Source organism: Theobroma umbraticum, unplaced genomic scaffold (genome assembly GCF_002168275.2).
Source record: "Theobroma umbraticum cultivar Fairchild unplaced genomic scaffold, ASM216827v3 scaffold_130.0, whole genome shotgun sequence".
NCBI classification, from domain to species: domain Eukaryota; kingdom Viridiplantae; phylum Streptophyta; class Magnoliopsida; order Malvales; family Malvaceae; genus Theobroma; species Theobroma umbraticum.
The window spans coordinates 423,192-444,461 of NW_018397264.1; the positions used below are offsets into that span (position 1 = coordinate 423,192).

At 33.8% G+C, this 21,270-nt stretch overlaps 2 protein-coding genes across 2 annotated transcripts; one reads left to right on the forward strand and one right to left on the reverse strand.

Moving 5' to 3' along the window:
* The first annotated feature begins 4,248 nt into the window (after window positions 1–4,248).
* LOC110422083 (Leucine-rich receptor-like protein kinase family protein) lies at window positions 4,249–8,685 on the forward strand. Its single transcript, XM_021435862.2, has 2 exons — window positions 4,249–6,293; window positions 6,948–8,685. Exons 1-2 carry the CDS (start codon window positions 4,840–4,842, stop codon window positions 8,389–8,391), a joined length of 2,898 nt encoding a protein of 965 aa, XP_021291537.1. The 5' UTR covers window positions 4,249–4,839; the 3' UTR covers window positions 8,392–8,685.
* A 1,653-nt stretch (window positions 8,686–10,338) lies between these two features.
* On the reverse strand, window positions 10,339–18,917 carry LOC110421940 (uncharacterized). The gene is made up of 4 exons (XM_021435671.2): window positions 18,338–18,917; window positions 17,742–18,201; window positions 12,266–12,384; window positions 10,339–11,279 (listed from the first exon to the last, which is right to left on the reverse strand). The coding sequence occupies exons 1-4, from the start codon at window positions 18,476–18,478 to the stop codon at window positions 10,827–10,829; spliced, it is 1,173 nt and encodes a 390-aa protein (XP_021291346.1). The 5' UTR covers window positions 18,479–18,917; the 3' UTR covers window positions 10,339–10,826.
* Window positions 18,918–21,270: the final 2,353 nt, after the last annotated feature.

Sequence of the window (21,270 nt, forward strand, 5' to 3'; positions counted from 1 at the left end):
TGGTTTGTAGATCGACGAGAATATAGCGAGATGACGAAAGATAAATAGAGAAAGGGTTTTGTGAATGTAAATTAGTAAACCTAAGAATATGTTGTTACCTTTCATGTTATGCTTTTTAACTTGTGGATAGATGATGATGTGACAAAATTATGAAAGGTAAATAAAGAGATGGTGATGGTAGTAAAATCAAAGAGAGCTGGATGGCAAGAGAGAACAATAAGAAATACATGGGAAGCACAACAGACGAATGATGAGAGAGAAAAATTAGAAGCATTTAATATGTCTGAAATAATTTTAAAAGTATTTTTGTTATCTTATGCGAAAATTGGATAAAAACCATTAACTTTATATTGAAAATTAGTTTTGAAATGAGTTTATGAGAATGAACATTTCTCAAATTTTTTTTTAAATTTTTTGCAATGCTCAACAGTTTGATTACTCGTAAATGGCACATAAATCAACAAATTTATGTATTTATTTTTTGTTTTTAGGTCAAATTGACGAGGTTTCTCATTTGATATAAAATGATTTAATCAAAATTATTAAAAAATTACATTGATAAATTGAAAGAGCACATTACATAAAAATTGAAATATTTTGAAAAAGGGAGCACCAAATATCAAAGTCTATTTGGTTAACAATATTGTGTTATGATTGATACGAAAGTTCTATTAAATTAACTCATTGAGTTATATAGTTTGCAAGTTTATACATATATTTAATAAAAATGTAATAAAAAAAGAGATAAACTTTGTTTTCTGGGTTGAAAACTTCTCATCTTTTCCACATAAATGGTGGATGAAAAGATATAGGGCGGCCCTTTAGATTTTCATGATAAAATAATGAGACCCTGCTGTCAATTAGTATTGTGTCAAATGTTTGAATTATGCATGCAGATGGATCAATTTCAACATTTGATGTGTGTATATGAACATGAATACGTTGACTAGATTCGCATTCCACAAGCAAAGTCCCGATCAGATACTTTACTATCTATCATCTTGTCCTACATATGGAAATCGAGCTTCCATCCTAGCTTGATTTGCAGCACCAGCGTGGATCACATCCAACTCAGCACGTGGATTGCCATTGGCGTTGGGCATTGGAAAAAGTAAGGGACACAAAGTCTCCCTTTGTTTCTTTCCCTTTGATCTGTTAAAACTTGGCAATGAAGATTCAGATTCCGCGCCATTTACGCCACTCAAACGCAATCTAAAGTAGTAATAGTTTCAGTCCCCGAGGGAACACAATTAAGAAGCTGACATGTGGTCATAATTTTATTTACGAGTATTTAATTTATAAGTGTGGAAGCAGAAAATCTAAGTGCTGATGCATCATTCCCTTATTTATAATTCAAGCCAAAACAAGAAGAATCTAAAAAGTCAACCAAATCAGAAATCTGACTGCCAAAAGTCACTGGTGGAGTTCCTTCTGATCATTTCAACATGGGGCAGAGACCCAAGAAAAAAGTGGGCTTTTGACCCATGCTACCGGCTTATATAAGACTTCGTTTGCCATTGGGTTTGATTTTTAAAATATAATTTTTAAATGTATTGCATTACCAATCTGATGATGTATTGACGAGTTTTGAACTTCAAATGGAAATGTTTTTTGTATACACTTTTAAAATTAAATTTTCATAACAATTTATTTCTTTGATACATCTTAATGTTGATTTACCTAAATAGAATTGAAAATGACTTATTTTTTATTTTAGAGATTTTAACTTTTCAACACTTTTTCACTGTAATATTAAACATTCAAAAATTTAAATTACGATTTTATACTACTTTTCAAACAGCTTTTTTCAGATCCAATTTTTTCCAACCGCAACAATAATGCCAGATTAAGCCTAAATAGTACTTCCCTTATTCCATAGCATAATAAAAATTACTAATAATAAACAACCATTATTTGATCTAATGCTAGGTTTTTTTTAAAAAAAAAGAATTAAGATGGATATGATCCAAAATTCATATTCTTTATCATTTGTTCCCAAATATATAAAAAAAGAAAAATAAATAAATGTTTATTTCTTCAATGTGACAATCCTAAAACTCATCAATAGCATTTCAATTATTTACAATAAAATTCTTATGAGAGTAATAAATAATGGAATCAAGAAATTTTATTTTTTTATAAATTCTCAACCAATTTGATTATCTAATGCTTTAAAAATTTTGTAAAAAAATAAAAAAAAATTATACATATATGTACATTTCTTTGAAATCAATTTATATTATAAGCAACACATTTAGATAAATAAATATATATTTTACTGAAATTATTAAATATTTCTCTCTCTCCTCCATTAGGGCAGTCTTGTTTGCCGAGAAATTCCCGTGTAAGTAAAGCAAAACCATGTTTCTTCTCGAAGAACAAAGTAGGAAGGGTAGGCAGGCCTTGTCGTGTTGCTGTCTTTAACGTTGTACATTTCACTCTCCCCACTTTGTCAGAGGTTCACATAATGAAGGTTTCCTTCTTAGTGTAAAGCAAGTGCAAGACCATGTGATTTACATTAAAAGTAGCAACCACCAATTTCAATAGGGCATTCATTTAATTTGAACTTCAATTCTTGGGGCCAGAGTAATTTTCCTTTTTTTATTTAAACTAAACAGTAATATATTTTTTAGTTTATACTTCACGTGTTTATGAATCTAATAAAGTCGCTTCATAAAATTTTACTTATAAATAATAAATAATAATTTTATTGATGTGACAATTTGTAAGTCGTTAACAATTCATAAAATACAATGCTTAGATGAAGTTACTTAAATGAAATTCATGATATTCTCAATCGAAACAAATTAAATAAATATTAAAACTAAAAATTCAATGAGTAGATGAATCATGTATAACGTTTTTTTTTTTGTGAACAATGAAAATAAAGTTAATTGTAATAGCATCTATAAAGAAAATTTAATTCAGTAGTTGATGTATGGTGATTTTCAGTTTTATTTAAATCTCTCATTCAAAGTTTTACATGCATGGCATTGAAAATGACACATGCCTTATTTTTGATGCAGGGATTGTTCGATTGCATCAAGTTACAAGGTAATATTTGCTTTAGGGTCTATTTTGACGATTTTATCGTAAAAAAATATTATAATAAGAAAAAATAGACTTTTATTTATAAGTTATAATTCAATATTTGATTATTAAGAATGTGAAATTTTTGTTCCTCAACGCTAACCCTTAGTTAATTGTGGATTCCGTTCGATTATAAGATATTACAATTTTAGGATTTATCTTTAAAGTTTTATCTTTTGAAAAAATGATGCTTTAATAATAGAAAAATAAAAGTAAATTTTTACTTATAAATCAAAGTCCAATTCTTGATTATTAAGAATATAAAATCTTTTCCATTAGAAGCTTATCAAATATAATTCATCCCTTGTTCATACAATGGAATTTTATACATCCGACATGAGTGGATTTTTTCCTCTTGGATTATAACATCCCAACAAACATAAGAAAATACTATTTAACCAACAATCTAATCATTTTAAATATTTTCCTTAAAGCAAAAGATTTGAATTTGGCTATTATAATAAAACAAACAAATAAATAAAGAACTAGTTTTCTCTACTTTGATTCTAAAGTAGAAGAGAAGTTCAAAATTGCATCATCTATTAAGGGTCAGAACATATGAAATTTTATGCAGAGACACAAAGTCTAGACAAGCAGTGTAGTAATTCTTGACTTGAAAACAGTTTCTTTTCTCTCACTTTTCAAATCTATATATACCAGAACAACCAAAGGATGAAACAAGATAATTTTTTTATCCCCTTTTTCACTATTTTACCATAACACTTTCCATTTTTAGTACTTTTTTTCTTGTAAATTTTAGTTTTTCCATGGTTTTATCCTTCTTACTAAATAAATCCTAAAGTGAAGAGCAGTGAGATTGTCAAAATAAGACCTAAAAATGAAGAGTATACCATACCATACAAAGTATGGTTAAAAGATTATACCACAGCAAACAGGTGCTTGGAAACCAAATAAAAATAGAATTTAAAAAGAAAGAAAAAGACCAGAGGAGCAGTATATTGACCGGAGAAAATCATGGCAAGTGGGGGATGCCATGTCAGATGGTGAGCAAATAAAAGTGCCACGTGTCATGACATAGGATTCTGGTTTGACCAAAATAAAAAAAAAGGCAAACCTCCCTCCCCCCAAACCCTCTGAGGCTTTAAATGCTTGCCTCCCTGTCCCAGCCCCTGCCCTGCTTTACTCTTCTCTCTCTCTCTCTTTATTGTACGCAACACATCAACACTTATTACCCTCTTAATTATTATTCTTTTTCTTTTCTTTTCTTTCTGTTACTCCCCACTCCCTCTTTATTTCCTCTCCATCGCCACCTTTTCAACTACAACAACAGCCGACTCTTGCGCTGTAGCCTCGGTTTTTCTCTCTTTTTTTTTTTTTTTTTGGGGTTTCTGAGCTTGAATTTCTAGTACGACTAGTTTTTAACTTTGGGGTATGGGAGTTCTCTTCTTTTAGCTGAAACTTAAGGGGAAAACTAAGGAAAGCGGTTTTGGCAGAGGGAATCGTCCTTTTTGCTTTTGTTTTTGTTTTTTGGTCCAAAAAGAGCTTCTTCATTATCTATCTCTTTGTTTTGCTGGGAGCATTTCTGACTATCTTCTTTGTCCTTTTCTAGCTTTGTCACTTAAACACTTTCTTCTCCTTCTTTCAGTCCTCACACCCCGAAATTTCCTCCTCCAAATTTTATACTTTTCCAACTTCCATTTAATCTTATACAATAAGTAGAAGTAGAAATAGATATGTTTACCATGGAGGCTTAGCATTTTTTTTTTCCTTTTGAATTGAGGGGGAAAAATGCTGTTAAAGGTCTTAGTTTTTCTTGTTTTCGTTTCAGTTGTTGTAAACTGTCAACAGCCAACTTTCAACGACGATGTTCTGGGTTTAATCTTCTTCAAAGCAGGGCTCGATGACCCAAATGCAAAGCTCCAATCATGGAGTGAGGATGACAACGATCCCTGCAACTGGATGGGTGTTAAATGTGACCCGACAACTTACCGGGTCACGGAGCTCCACCTTGATGGCCTATCTCTTTCTGGTCACGTTGGCCGTGGCTTATTACGGTTACAGTTCCTCCAAGTTTTATCGCTTTCCAATAACAACCTTACAGGACCCATCAACTCTGAGCTTTCTCATATTGGGAGCTTGAAGGTTATTGATTTAAGTGGAAACAGCCTGTCAGGGTCGATCCCTGATGATTTTTTTGCACAATGTGGGTCTCTAAGGTCGGTATCTTTTGCAAGAAACAATCTTACAGGTCAAATTCCTGATTCTCTGAGCTTTTGTTCGACGCTTGTGGCTGTTAACTTTTCGTCTAATCAGATTTCAGGGCAGTTGCCATCTGGAATTTGGTTTTTGAGGAGCCTTCAAGCGCTTGATATTTCAGGTAATTTGGTGGAGGGAGACATTCCTGAAGGAATTGGAAATTTGTATGATTTGAGACAGATAGATTTTGGAAACAACAGATTCTCTGGTAGGCTTCCGGAAGATATTGGAAGTTGTTCACAATTAAAATCTCTTGATTTTAGTGAGAACTATGTGTTTGGTAGCCTTCCGGATTCAATGCAGAGGCTTGGTTCATGTACTTCCATCAGTTTACGACGAAATTCATTCAGGGGACAAGTTCCGGATTGGATTGGAGAGTTGACAAATCTTGAAAGTTTGGATCTTTCTGCTAATAATTTTTCCGGAAGAGTTCCATTTTCTTTGGGAAAGCTGCAGTTACTGAGGGAATTAAATCTCTCAATGAACCAGTTTACTGGTGCACTGCCAGAGTCAATGGCTAATTGTTTTAACCTTTTGGCTATGGATGTCAGCCAAAATCTGTTAACAGGCAATGTTCCTTCATGGATGTTTAAGATGGGTGTGAACAGTGCGTTGATTTCTGGGAACACGCTTATTGGGAGAATGGAAAGTCCTTTACTCGCTTCAAGTGTGTCATCTGATCAAAGCCTTCAGATCTTGGATCTTTCTTCAAATGCTTTATCTGGTGAAATTCCATCTAACCTTGGGGTTCTTAGCAGCTTGGTCTTGTTTAATATGTCCAGAAACCATCTTTTTGGTTCTATTCCCGCCAGCATAGGAGAACTGAAGACCACAGAAGTTATTGATTTTAGTGACAATATGCTGAATGGAAGCATTCCCTCTGAAATTAGAGGAGCAGTCTCACTCAAGGAACTGAGGTTGCAGAGGAACTTTCTATCTGGGAAAGTTCCAACTCAGATAGTGAATTGTTCATCTTTAACAACTTTGTAAGTTCTTCCTTACTCTTTAATTTATTTCTTTTAAGAAATTTATATTGAGTTATATACATTTTTATTCAATCCTTAAAGATTTCTTAATACTTAAAAAGTTTGCATTGACAAATTAACTTTATACTATTAGGCTATTTCTAATTGATGACAGTTAGCCACTACACTTAATTTTGAAGCATTTATCATTCCCGATGCTGTTAGGGTGCTTTTAAGGATGGTTCACCGAGACCTTTAGTTAAGGCTATTTGGATTGGTACTGGTCAGGCAAAACCCTTAAATTTATCAAATTGTATGTTGCTAACTAGTTGTAGAAGTAAATGATATCTAAATGACCCTTGTCATTATATAGGGAGATGACAGGTTCCTTGCTGTCTGATATACTAATGACTTATTGGACATTGTTTTATTTTGAACCCTGCTGTTGCTTGCAATGTTGTAAATAGACAAAAAGTGGTTTTGCTACAATTGAGAATTGGTCTGATTGATTGTAATTTTTCTTTTTTCCTTTTCATCAGTCTGTGATTGGATGTTCTCCTGTTTTTTATGTCAATGTAGCAAAACTCAGTTTATATTCAAAGTTTAAGCAAGGCACCTCCACTTTTCTAACAATTTTCAACATTTCTGTTCTGGTTTTTTATTTCGATGGTACAGAATTCTATCTCAGAACAACCTATCTGGCTCAATCCCTCCAGTCATTGCAAACTTAAGCAACCTTCAGTATGTGGACTTGTCATTGAATGACCTAACTGGAAGCTTGCCAAAAGAGCTAGCAAATCTTTCTCAACTCATGTCCTTTAATATCTCTCACAACCACCTTCGGGGTGAACTTCCACTTGGGGGCTTCTTCAACACCATTCCTACTTCATCTGTCTCTGGCAATCCGTCATTGTGTGGTTCCATTGTCAACCGCTCTTGCCCAGCTGTCCATCCCAAACCCATTGTCCTCAACCCTAACTCGTCTGACTCCATTGGTGGCTCGTCTCCAAATCACCACCGCAAGAAAATTGTACTCAGCATCTCTGCCCTCATTGCCATTGGTGCTGCTGCTTTCATTGTCATTGGTGTAGTAGCTGTCACTGTTCTCAATATCCATGTCCGTTCTTCTATGTCACGTGCTCCAGCTGCTCTTCCCATATCTGGGGGGGAAGATTTTAGTTGTTCTCCCACCAATGATCCAAACTATGGCAAACTTGTGATGTTTTCTGGGGATGCTGACTTTGATGCTGGGGCCCATGCACTGCTCAACAAGGACTGTGAGCTTGGTCGTGGAGGGTTTGGAGTTGTTTATCGAACAATCCTTCGGGATGGGCGTTCAGTTGCCATCAAGAAGCTGACTGTTTCAAGTTTAATCAAGTCTCAAGAGGAGTTTGAAAGGGAAGTAAAAAAACTTGGAAAGATAAGACACCACAATCTTGTAGCTCTTGAAGGATATTACTGGACTCCTTCCTTGCAGCTCCTCATTTTTGAATTTGTTTCCAGTGGGAGTTTGTATAAGCACCTCCATGACGGGCCTGGCAGAACTTGCCTATCTTGGCGACAGAGATTCAACATCATTCTTGGGATGGCCAAGGGTCTGGCCTATTTGCACCGAATGAATGTTATTCACTATAATCTTAAATCAACTAATATTCTGATAGATAGCTCTGGTGCACCTAAGGTTGGAGATTTTGGCCTGGCAAGGCTGTTGCCAACATTAGACCGCTGCATTTTAAGCAGCAAAATCCAAAGTGCACTTGGTTACATGGCTCCTGAATTTGCTTGTAAGACCGTGAAAATAACTGAGAAATGTGATGTGTATGGCTTTGGTGTGTTGGTCTTAGAGGTGATAACTGGGAAGAGGCCAGTGGAATACATGGAGGATGATGTGGTGGTGCTGTCTGACATGGTCAGGGGGGCTCTTGAGGATGGTAGGGTGGAGGAATGTATTGATGGCAGTCTTCGGAGTAACTTCCCAGCAGAGGAGGCAATTCCAGTTATAAAGCTTGGTTTAATATGTGCATCTCAAGTGCCATCAAATCGGCCAGACATGGAAGAAGTAGTTAACATTTTAGAGCTAATCCAATGCCCTTCTGATGGCCAGGAGGAGCTGGAGTAAATGATTAGAGATTGAGAAAGCATGAAACTTTGTGTTTCCCGGTGAAGAAGAATCCAGTTTGTTCTACAGAAACAAGAGTTAAACTGATTATGAAGAAAAGCCCTCCCCCGCCCCATTTTCCGCACAATTCTTTGTTCGTTCATGTTGTATTTTCCTTCGTGCCTTGATCTTTTCTTTTCACTTTTTTTCCTTTCCTTTTTGGTATTTTGTTACATAAAATTTCACATACTGGATCCCTTTTCACCGGCTGCATATGGGACTTTGGATATTATTCAATATAAGATATTTACACCATCTTTTGTTTCAATTATCCCGTATTTATTTTCCTTGTAAGGAATTTAGTATGAAAAAGTAATGACAATGGATGTACAAAAATGAAGTGAGCTTCTTGAAAGAAAAGGGTTTAACAATCCATTAATATTTCCATCTCCCCCCTTTTTATTCTACTTAAATTAAAAAGGAACAAAAAGAAAGAAAAGCCGCATTAAAAGAAAAAGGAAGGGGAAGTGAAATAAAGCAAGGGCAAGGGCCAGGTGACAAGGTGGGAAATCAAAACATAAAGCGGAAGCGGAAGGAATTGAATGGTATGATAGAAACACATGATGATGTTGAAGAAAAAGCACTGATTTGCTTTATTTACACATTTGTAAAAGCTTGAATTCAATCTTTTCTGCCTTTTTCCCTTTTCAGAATATACTGGCACCCTTGGCCTTGGCCTTGGCCTTAAGCTGCAACCATGGTCAACAACTTTTTAGCAATCAAACCCAACAGTCATACGCACCTACTGATGCTAATTATCTCTACCCATTTTCCATCCACTTTCAAAGTTCGTTACCACAATGTTTGTTTGTATCATAAGCTATAAGACTCGCTCTGTTTTTTTACAATCTGGTCCATAATTAATGCTTCGTTTCCAAGCTTTAATTTTAATTCCCAAGGGCAACCTAATCAAATGGCCTTTGGACGTCGTCACATGGGGGTCCAGACCAGCATTTTTCTTCTCCCCTTTTTGAATGCTTGCCATTATTTAGCGCATGAAAGTTATCATCCAACATTATGAATACCTGAAGAAATGTATTTTATACTAATCATTCCTTACAGTAACTCTATCTTTAAGTGATTAGCTAGGCTGGATCTGGATAAGCGGCTAACTTGAATACTAATCCCTGTTGAAACAAGTAATAACCAATAAGTAGACTTATTCTCGAGTTGGGTAAACAAACATAATTCAAAAGTACTTTTAACAGACAAAATAACTACGTCTAGGGAGGGAGAGTGAAGGGCGCTCAGAGATATCATTATTATCCAAGTAAAGCTAAGCTTAAGAGGGAAGGGAAACTGAAAACTAAACTGTATTGATTTCTTGAAATTTGTGAAATAATGTGTTGAAAAACAAGAAGAATATAATGGGTGTGATTGTCCTTTGCTTATCAAGAGACAAAATGATAGACGCCCCACCTCACTTTTAACAAAGCGACTACCCGACTACTTAACTAAACGCCGTGTTTCCGCTTGCGGGGAACAATTTGATACTATAAAAAACAAAAAAGAAAGAAAATACAACCCTCGCTACGCAAAGTTTGAGGTGAATTAATGATCTGTTGCGTATTTGTTTGTGCATGCGCGCGCGTGTTTTGTCCGTAAGAGAGAAGAGGAAAAAAAGACAGAGACACGTAGGAGATGCATTTGAATAGTGGATCCACCATGAATGGCAGATCTTAGTTTACAATCTAATCACCCGAGTGCGCTGCGAATGTGGTTATTATTTGGACTGATCCGATGTTGGATTCGACACCAATTCATGGGAGCTTGCCAATGAAAAGGTGAACCCCACACGGTCCTTTGGTGGGCGCAGGCTAAACCATGTGTCATGTTAATGTGATCAAGTAGTAGTAGTAGTAGCCATTGACCATTGCTCTCCAGTCAATTTGAAGGGAAATAAAAGGGTAATGAATAAAATTAGAATACATTGATTTCATGGGTTTTCAAGAATGCAATCCTTTCCTACAATTACATGAAACAGTAGTTATCGTGTAACCCGTTTATCACATTTCATGCCCTGGGGTTAAAAAGAATTTATCCCAAACTCTCTGAACTGAAAGGAATGCTCCTCTAGAGTCTAGTCTACGTGCAGGATAAATGAAAAATGAAAGAGAAAAAGAACACAACAAAGCTTCATAAAGAAAACTCAGACAGAGAGTGGCGGGGACAAACAGCGCCATCACTCAATATGATAAAAGGCAGAAAAACAGATGCAATTTCCCTTTATAGGCCCCTTTGGAGGACTTCCTATTACCATGATGACCGCTGATGTTAAACATGGCAAGTGTGTTGACCAATTTACAGTTTCTATATCAAGTTGCCTATTCCTTTTCTTCTTCCCTTGGACTTCCAAGTGATTATCTCTCTCACCTTCCTCTTTGCCAGTAAAAAACCTACTCATCCCAGTCATTTTCCCAGCCATCTCTGTTTGAAGACCGAGCCGTGAGGCCATTTGCTGAGATATTTGCTACATGGCATCCCACTGCTGATTTCACTGCCTTGTCTTCATCCCAATCATCATCCCAACCCTGGTCCCAACCTTCAGCTGTTTCCACTTCAGTAGCTGCCATGGATTCTGGCAATCCCATTTCTAGCTCTTGGTAAGGTATACCATCATGCCGTCTCCTCTTCCTAAACATACAACAAGCCCATGACCCTCCGAAAATTAGAACTGTTACAATCAAGAAGTACGCGCCATTTACTGGAGTCACCAACTTGTCATAGTAAGGAAGGTTTAAGAAAAAGTTTCCTTCAGATACAAGGAGTTCCACGGGAAGCACACAATCGCCATTTCCAGCACTTAACACTAGCTGACTACTGTCGCTCACAGTTAAAGAGATATTAATCTGAAAACAAACAAGCAAATACACACATCAACTCTGGATACAAATAAGCACATGAAAAGGGATAAAAGTATTAAGCATTTACACTTCTTGGAATATTATTCAGAGAGTGTATATCTTCATCCATTATGAACAATGCAGTATACCATTCAAACATGTAAAAGGCCAGTTAAGTGATATTATCTAACATTAAATTTGGATTTGATGTGCATTTACATTCAGGTTTGGCCTAAACACTTGTTACCTATTGGTTTTAGGTAAGATGCTTAACAAGGTATCAGATACAAAATTGTTTATTGCCTCAATTTTAGGTTCTGTGCTGATTGTTGCCCCTTATTTGTTGCTAACATGAGAGGCCTGTTTGTCTCCGTTGTTCTTGTTCATCTTGGGCATAAAAATGAAGGGGACTATTAAGTGATGTTAACCCAATCAGTTGAGAAGGTTTTAAAGCTCAAGTTGGAGTTTTTTTGTGCCTTTATATTTAGATTTGACCTCCACCCTTATTGCCAATTGGTCTTATAAAATATGCTTACAAGGTCCTTTGTCAAAAGCTTTTTAATCTTGATATATAATCAATTTAATCATTTGAAGTATACCAAAGGACCAAGATGTCAGCCAATATACTGCAATAGAGAAATAATTTCCTTCTTATTTCTCCCTTTTTCTTTTTATACACTTAGCTCAGCAAGGATTTACTGAAAGTCCTAAAACATGGGCAGATTATAGATAATTTCTTCTCAGTACAATTTATTTTTTGGGGTACATTTCATTAAGTCCAATGGGAGTGAGAGAATCTGCCACGCCTAGTTCTTCCTAACAATAATCGGTCAATAACCTCATGCTAAGTTTAACAGTTCGGTAGAATCAATGAAACCTAGCTGAGACATCTCCTTTTGTTTGGATGGCCACTGACTAAACTTCAACTTCAACTTTCCAAGATCATGAAAGAAAAAACAATGACTAAGCAGAACAGAAAGAAAAGACCTTACTGTTTCAGTTCCATGTTTTGGTACTTTAAATCCCTTGGGTTTCTCAGATGCGCCAGCAAAATTCACTTTCAATGTTCTTTCTCCACTGTTTTGGACCAGAACAACCAATTTTTTGGACCCTGGTAAGGAAAAAGGAAATCAAATTAAATTACTTCTGCACCAGGAAATGTAAGAGATTAAGAAGGATTGATCACTATGCGAATATATGAATTCTCTATTGCCAATAATTAACATGTACATAAACATAAGTCCACTTATTCTTCATTTCGTTAAATTAGAAAAGAAAACTTGAGAGATTTCAAGCTCTCCATTAAATACTGCTTAAATTTGCACATTTTTAAACTTAACATCTAAACCGAGATCCAATGCTTAGCCCCAAAGAAAAAAAGTAGCATCGAAAATAGAACCAAGCCAGTATTGATATGACATAAAACGCCAACCAGTATATTATTCTAGATGTAAGAACATGTGTGTTCACAAATTTGATACTCCTTCAATCCCCAAATAATGGTTCACTTCCATAACCCACAAGTTAGGAAATTAGGTCAAAGGCATTTACAATCTATTGAAATGTTTTACGTCAGTTAATCCCTACATTTAGAGTAGCAGTCATTTTCTCTTCATCCGTAATGGAAAAAAGGCTACATAATGGATACTATTCTAAATTTTTCAACTAAGCACCTATCCTTTTATTGCCTTCAAATGAATCCCTAACTGATTATTTACACTCAATTAGACTATTATTTGGATGGAAAATGGTTAAGTAACTCACATGACCCAAACATTCATTGCTAGCATGAATTTTCTTTTGTCCCATGGCAACAAGGACATGGGAAAATTACCAATGCCACTAGATGATACGTCAAAATGTTAAAAAGGAAAAACAAATTTTCTTTCTACATCTCTCTTTCCCTTGCCCTTCTTCATTTTCCTCCCTTCCCCACTGCCAAACTACCAACCAGATCAGACATTGATGGTGGTTAGCATCAGATCTAACTGTGAGATGCTGAATTGGCACCAGAAGCTAGATCCAATGTACCATGGTACCGGATTAAGGTTTTCCTAGTCGCATTCCTTCCTGTCGTTCAGGTGAAGACTCATCTTCTTCCTTCTTTTTCAACAGCTCACTCTCACAAGCAAACTATGCCAAATCCCACTGGAGTTCCCAATTACTCCCCAATCCCATCCTTTCTTGCAACAACTTGATGTCAAGTAACCTAGACCTTCCTCAGCAATTCTTACTGGGGCCATCCCTTCTCAGAAGACAAACGCAAATCTTGTACCAGGCATTTCAGATTACCTCTGTGACAGCCCCCAATTATGCACTTCTTCTTTGTTTTATTTTTATTATTTTTTCAATTTCTACTTTAGGTACGGAATTGACAAATTTGGAAATTGGAATAATTAATGGACCCCTTTTCACCATTTAGCCTTGTTAAAAGTAACACCTAAAAACATAAAGGTACAGTAAATAACTCATATATAGTTGTGTACAAGATTCAAGGATACCCCAAGAATGAAATTTTGTTCATTAATTGAATAATGTTGCATGGCCAAAGTTGAACAAAATACCTAGCTGAAACGCACCCTAAGTGATGCAAAGAATGATAGTGTCAAGCAAATTCATGATTAAATATCAAGAAAGTATGACATTTGGATCCTTAGTTATTTATTTATTCTGGGCATATGAGAGAATGTCAAAGGGAAGGAGAGGGCATTTGAACCTTAAGCTTCAACCCTTTAGAACAGGGGCAGCCAAAATCTTACCTTATTTAACCTAGAATCGTTCACAAAGAGAAGTGCTTATTTATTTTTTATTTTTTATAAAGGATAACTATGTTGTAACCATTAAAGTTAGAACAAAACATCAATTTCAATCAAAAGTCATCACAAGTTAACCACTTTTGGTTTCAAAATATTTCGACGTAGGCATTCCATCGATCTCAATAATTAATTCTCAAAAGCTAAAACTTTTGACCAAGTAAAAAAAAAAAAAAAACCTTAAACTTTTTAATCAATTAGCCATCATCAAACTTGTTTACTCACAAGCTTCATTACCAAAAAAATACAATTAATTACAAATTTCATATAATGTTTCAAAACTCAAATATCTTAATTGTAAACATGGTAATTTTAATGCTTCGATTTATCTTCTGTCAATATTTTTACAATAGTAATCTAATTTTCGGCACCAATTTGTGGTGCAAGATCCACCAACTTACAACTCAAATATCTTAATAACAGTAAAATTAACTTCACTGTGTTGATTTTGTGTTAATTGTTATTTTGAAGTTTTAATCGAGTTTTGGACACTAATTTCTGAGTGTGAGGTTAGGAGGTTACATTTGGCATGCAAGACACAAAGTACACGTTGCAAGTGCTATCATTATCATTCAGATGCAACTTAAGGAGAGATTAATGGAATACCCAAATCAAACATCTTGAGATAAAGGTTGTTGAATTATACAAACTTTAATTTAAGTGATTGAACTGCAATTTGCATCAAGCTATAATTGTTTCTGTTTTAATCCTCTTTTTTTATGGCATGTTTCTCAAGTATCAAGAATATTTAGGTAATTTACAAATTTTTCAGAAATTGTTCGTTTTGTAGTCCGAGTCTACATTTAGATAGCTTAAAAGATTCAGACTTTTTCTTTTATAAGCTGTTTGAAGTCAACTTGACAGATTCCCACCTTAGATCCCCTTTCATTGTATAATAGGGATTGCTAGAGGTCTACACATATGCATGTAACTTCTATCAAAATATGGAAAGAGAAAAAGTTCATCAAAATTCAGGAAGCTACTACGTTTTATTCAGAAATTGTGAAAGGAACCTTAATTCTAGGTGCAAAGCATTTAGGACCTTGGGTGTGAAGCTTGCAAAAAGATTTGTATGTTTTATCTCCTTTTACTTCTTATTTAAATTTGAACTTGTTTCCGTAAACCATATATTCTAAACCATATAAGACCACAAGGTTCTCAAAAAAGCAACAGAGCAGAGTGACACAGCATAGCACTACCTAAGACTTCCCATAGTGTGGGCAAATAGAGCAATAGAGACAAATAAAACATGAGGCAACAACAAACAAACAGAGCAATGCAACAATTTTAAATCTTAATCATCCCAAAATAATGCTTTTAAATCCCATAATAGACATCTATCAAACATTAAAAACACCACATCAATTTGTCATCAAAATTCAACCTTCAGTAGATTTGGATATATGTTCTAAGTCATTTTCCTAGCAATTTAATATGTGGAAATGTGATACCTGCGTTTGAACACTTTCCAAGGCAATCAGATTGCTATAGGTCATAGAAATGTCATTTGAAGGGTGGTGGTAACCCGACTTTTCAAAGCTAAAGGAAAGTAGCAAAAAAATTTTCAGACCAAAACACAATTCCATTGCTTTCACTAGTCACCAGCTTACCATTGACTTCAGCACAACTGCCATCACCACCGTCATCTTCATCACCATATCCAGAATTGTGAAGTCTTGAAGACCCAAGAAAACATAACTCCCTTCAAAAACCCTTTAAGATTCCAATCAACTCATGCTTAATTTTAAGAACAGACACAAATTCATCCAAATTATATGTCGCATTTGCCTGTGTTCTAAATTCAAAGGAAGAAATATGTCAAATTATGATGAAGAAGAGCTGTGGGTTTTGACACAGAGACTGATGCAGTATGGATGAGAAAAGCAGAAAACAGGAAAAGGATAAGAAATGGAGGGATCACAGCAGAAAACCTCATACCTAGTGGTCAATCAAGAGGGAGGAGGTGAAGGGACCTAGGAGCAGAATGGGGAGAAAATGGTGGAGAAGGGAGGTAATAGAGAGAGATGATCGGAGAGAAAGCACTAGAGTGAGCAAGTTTTGGAAAAATTCAGCAGAATAAGGAAATTAAATGAAAAAAGAAATAGGAAGCTGTTTTTACAATTTCTACATACACACCCACAAATAGATAGATAGATAGATGAAGACTATAATTCAGCTAAAAAGCTTAAGCTAATTGTACTTTCAGTTACAATTAAGATGCATTCGTATGAACTTGTCTATTGTATACATTCTCAATATAAAGCCTATTATTAGAAATTAACCCGAGAACTGCATTATCTATATTGTTAACCAAACATATCAATATTATCCTCCTGGAAATTTAATCTACACATTCACATGTTCACCAAAACCATGAATCTTATATTATCATACATTCCCATTATTTATGTTTCCTTGTAAGACACCAAACAACTCCTAAAGCAAAAGTTACTATTCACACAATTGTTCATGGTTTGGAACTTCTTCATCCAAACTTAATCTTGCACCATACAGAAACGTTAACTTTCTGACCCTTTTTTTCTTAGTTAAGCGTAAATTTTAGCCTCCAAATCTTTCCCCTTTTTCCTAACTTATATATCACTGTGCTTTTACATATGAATGAAAACCTCACAGCACGTAGATCATCTCTAGTGGTAGAACACCTCACTATCAAAACCAAAATAGAAAAGTACCTTACATCGATAACTTCAAAGGGGCACAAAAGGAAAGTTATTTACTATTGTGGCCATCCATGCAGCAGATATTGTCATTTTTGTTGCTATCTACTTAATTCAAATCCAAGAGGAAAGGAGCAAAGAAAAGTACAGATAAATATCTCAATTGCAAGCTCCTATTTCCTAGGTAGAAGGCCTAACAAAATTTTGTTGCCGAAGGAAAAGTGTAGATAGCCTTAATAACAGAATGGAGGGTTTTTTTTTTTTTTAAATTTGTTTGTTCTTTAATCCTTGAACTAGCAGTTGATTTCCAAACTTTTAAATAATTACAACTGAAATAATTATAACAGTTCTAATTCTATGAATGTTCCAGCAGTTGAAAAGTAAAGACACATTAAGCATTCCACCAATTGGCCACAACAAAATCCCTAACTTAAGAATCAACATAAATATAAGGCAGAACAAAATCCCAAAGTTAACTGACATGGGATAGCACCACTAAGTATGCAGATTTAATAATTTGTACATGGATAGCCTAGCCATGTCAATACATTGTTACACAGTGATGGAACAGTCCACGACCCCATTTTTCAAACATTTCCACAAGTGCAACAAGCCTTATGCCCCAATTGATGAAGTCAAGAACAAATAATTAATAACAGATAGCAGTGCACATAATTATTCTACAAGGCAGCTAATGCATACTCAATTCCACCTCAGTAATGAATATGAACATGCTATTTCTCTACTAGGCAGCTAATGCATACTCAATTCCACTTCAGGAACGAATATGAGCATGCCAATTCTCTAATAAAGGCAACAACCCCAATCATTAGCTCATTCAAAGTTCCATATACGCATTAAATCACTTTTTATTCCTTAGAATTCTATCCCACCACCCTAATAACCAATTCAAACAAAAAAAAAACATGAAGAGCAATATTTTTTTGTTTTTTGAAAGGAAGAGCAATATAAATTACCAGTGTCAAAATCTTTAATGCAGGCACTCAAGGAGTTCCCGTCCGTGCACTTGTTAGCGATGCCATCACACGTTTCCACAATCCCTGACTTGGAATCCCTTTCATCCCCATTTGTCTTCTGCTTCTGCTTCTTATCCTCCTTTGTTTCAACTCCCTTCTCAGTCTCTGTACTATTTGGATTCTTTCCACTATCTATATTTTTTTTCTTCTCATTATCCTTCATTGTTTTATCATTCTGCGAATTTGAAGTAGAACTTGAATTGTTTCCACTATCTATTTCCTTTTGAGGAGGTGGACTTACCTTCTCCGGTTTATCCAATGGTTTTGGATTCTTCTTGTCATCTGGAGGTGGAGTCACAGAATCGGTTTTATTCGACAAATTGGGATCCAGTTTCGATGGACTATCCGGTTTAGGATCCGATTTCTTGGCGCCCGATAAAGGACTTGTCGACGGAGAACTCTAAAATCCCAACATTAAATAAATTTTGTTAATACTAAATTGTTGGCGGATAAAAACAAAAACGAAAATAAAAAATAAAAAAATAAAATAGTAAATGATAGAGATTAATAGATAGATAGAAAGAGAGAGAAATTACGGGCGGCGTTGCGGCGGTGGTGTTGTTCTTTGTTGGAGATTCATCGGCTAAGTATCGACGCTTCCAAAACAACGAAGCATTGGAAACATCGGCGACGACTAAAAACAAGAAAATCGCTGTCGTAATTGCATATCTGTCCATAGCCCTTGATAAAAAAACTATTGTAATAATTTTCTCTTTGCTCGTTTCCTTGTTTCTTTCTAAGATTAGGATCTGAAATGGAAAAAGTATTTTAGTAGGCGGTTGACATGAGATTCCTAGAAGCAGCAGCTCCGTTGAATAAACACGTCTCCAAACAAAATTAGCAACCCCGCAAGAAGGAAAATACACTCAGTAACTAACTAGAAGGAAATCAGATATCAAAACTGAAGAAATTCAATCAAAAGACGCCAAAGCTTATATTTCACGCAATTCGGTTAAAACTCTAGAAATAAAAAGTATAATTGGAGACGATGATGATGATTTGATGAGAAATAACAACAATAATAATAATATTGGAATTTTGGGATGTTTTTAATTGTTGGGTAAGGTGATTTTTTTAAGGGTTTTGAATTCAATGAAAATCTAATCTCTGATTGGTCGATTCAACGCGAAGACAACTTAAGGTCACTCACTGGGTCACTCACAATTATTGTACCGTACATCTATACAGTATACGTATATATTACTCAAAGTAAGACACAACTTCGATTTAAACAAGTTTGGGTGCAGGGTAAAAGTGCATCATACCTTAGTTGTGTCAAATCGATCTAATTCTACGACTCATTTTAGATACAATTATTTAATCATGTAATTATATATTCATATAATTTATAATACATTATTTATTTATATTTACGTATCAGATATATATATGTTAGTATACAATTAAGACACATTTTAACTCATAAATATTAATATTTTCATGACAATTAAAAGTTATTTTTTTGAAGTTATTTTTTTTTGACTATGGCAACTAGCAATAAAATTATGTACTTTTAAAAAAATGATGATTAAAATTTATTGATGAATTTTACTATATTTGATAAATTTTGTGATATTTATAATTTTTTTTTGTAAATTTGTATAATTGAATTATTTTTTAATTTAATTTTAATTATATAAATAAATTATATCATGTCATATAAAATTTAACTTAACACATTTAATAAATGTATTAATTATGTCATATCATGTTATACGTTTATTAAATATATTCATATATGTAGAAAAAATTTTGACACGATTAATTAATTGTATCATGTTTACTAATATAACTGTTAATATTTTATGTTCACACAATATAATTAATATACAAAAACACCAATTGTTAAGTCTACTCAAAGTTATGAGACATTTTTTTAATTTTACATAAATTATGTTAAAATAGAATTACCTAGTAGAAAAAAAATATAATAAACGTAAAAGTTCCATAGTCTACCCAAATCATAATCTTATTGGTTAGATCAATTAATACATTCAAACATTTGATTTAATGGTTAATATGTACTTTTTTTGCTTAAAGATTAGAGTCCACTCTCTTTTTAAGAAAAATAAAAGGGTATAGATTTAGATAATTTGAACTTGTGTTATGTGAAAATAATTTTGTTATTACTAAATTAGTAATTTGATTACTTTTTTTAAAAAAAAAGTACTAGTTTTCAAAATTATTACAAAAATATATTAACTAAATGTTCAAATAAGTCTTTGAACTATAAAAAGGGTCAATTATGTCATTATTTTTTTATTACGTTAAATTAAGTTTTTAAACTTTTATTTTAAGTTAAATAAATCTTTTCATTTATTGTTAATTAATTTTCATTAATCAATGAATGATACAATTAGTATTTTTATACCATATCATTTGGCACGTGATAAGTCGACGTATCATTTTGATGACATCACATCATATGATAAATGATATGATATTAAATGTTGTTGATTAACAATTTTGTATTTAACTTTTTATTCAACGACATATCTAAAAATAATTGACTTAAAGATTTAAAACAAAAAAATAAAAAAAAACTAATTTTTTTCCTATGCCTAATAGAATAGACGTTTGATTTAGGGTTTAACCCAAAATTTAATTATCTTAAAGACCAAAAATCCTTTTAGCCGTTCTAATCCTTCAAATAACTTCGGTACTCTTGCACTTTTTCCATCTCAATGGCACCAATTTGCGTTGGCGACCAAGTTGAGAGATTGTTGAAGATAAAAACGTAATTCTTTTCTTTTCTTCCAATAACTTTCTAGTTTCTTCTTTGCGAAGAGAAAAGCAAACATGCAGGAGATAAAGTTTGCTCTTGAGATACTATTTAAGTAACTTCATATTCCATTATCCTAACACGAAGGGATTCACCATTAAGCATTGCTTGAAGTATTCCACTAGCCAAGGATTAGAATGGCATCAATCCCATGGAAAGATTTATTTTATTTTTTATTTCTAAATAATTTAGTAAGTTTTGGTTTATATTCTAATTCAGATGATTTAGTTTGTTTAGGTTCAAAACTTTTATTCTATTAGATTAAGGAAGAAAGTAATTAGGCCTGTTTTTTAAATCTTAAAGTCAATTATTTTTAGATATATAGTTGGATAAAAAAGTAAACACATAATTTTTAATTAATAATATTTGATATCACATCATTTATCATGTACTAATGGCATCATCAATATGACATTTCAATTTACCAGTAACAAGTGACATGTCATAAAAATGTTAATTGTAGTCAACAATTAGTGAGAGGCTTATTTGATAAAAAATAAAAATTTAGAACTTAATTAAATATAATAAAATAATAAAAATTTAATTAAATTTTTTATATAGTTTAGAGGCTTATTTACGTGTTTAGTCAAATATATTCAATATATTTAATTATTCAAAATTCACAATGATTTCTGTATATATTGTTGTTTTATTTTGCTGCTTTTGTAATCATATTCGAATTATTTA

Excerpts from the sequence above, each read along its gene's own strand:
- LOC110422083 (XM_021435862.2), top strand. The coding sequence starts at position 4,840 with ATGCTGTTAAAGGTCTTAGTTTTTCTTGTTTTCGTTTCAGTTGTTGTA. Across the intron at positions 6,294-6,947 it reads TGTTCATCTTTAACAACTTT|AATTCTATCTCAGAACAACC; the intron begins GTAAGTTCTTCC and ends TCGATGGTACAG.
- LOC110421940 (XM_021435671.2), bottom strand. The coding sequence starts at position 18,478 with ATGGACAGATATGCAATTACGACAGCGATTTTCTTGTTTTTAGTCGTC. Across the intron at positions 18,202-18,337 it reads CCACCGCCGCAACGCCGCCC|AGTTCTCCGTCGACAAGTCC; the intron begins GTAATTTCTCTC and ends TTGGGATTTTAG. Across the intron at positions 12,385-17,741 it reads CATTAAAGATTTTGACACTG|GGTCCAAAAAATTGGTTGTT; the intron begins GTAATTTATATT and ends TTTCCTTACCAG.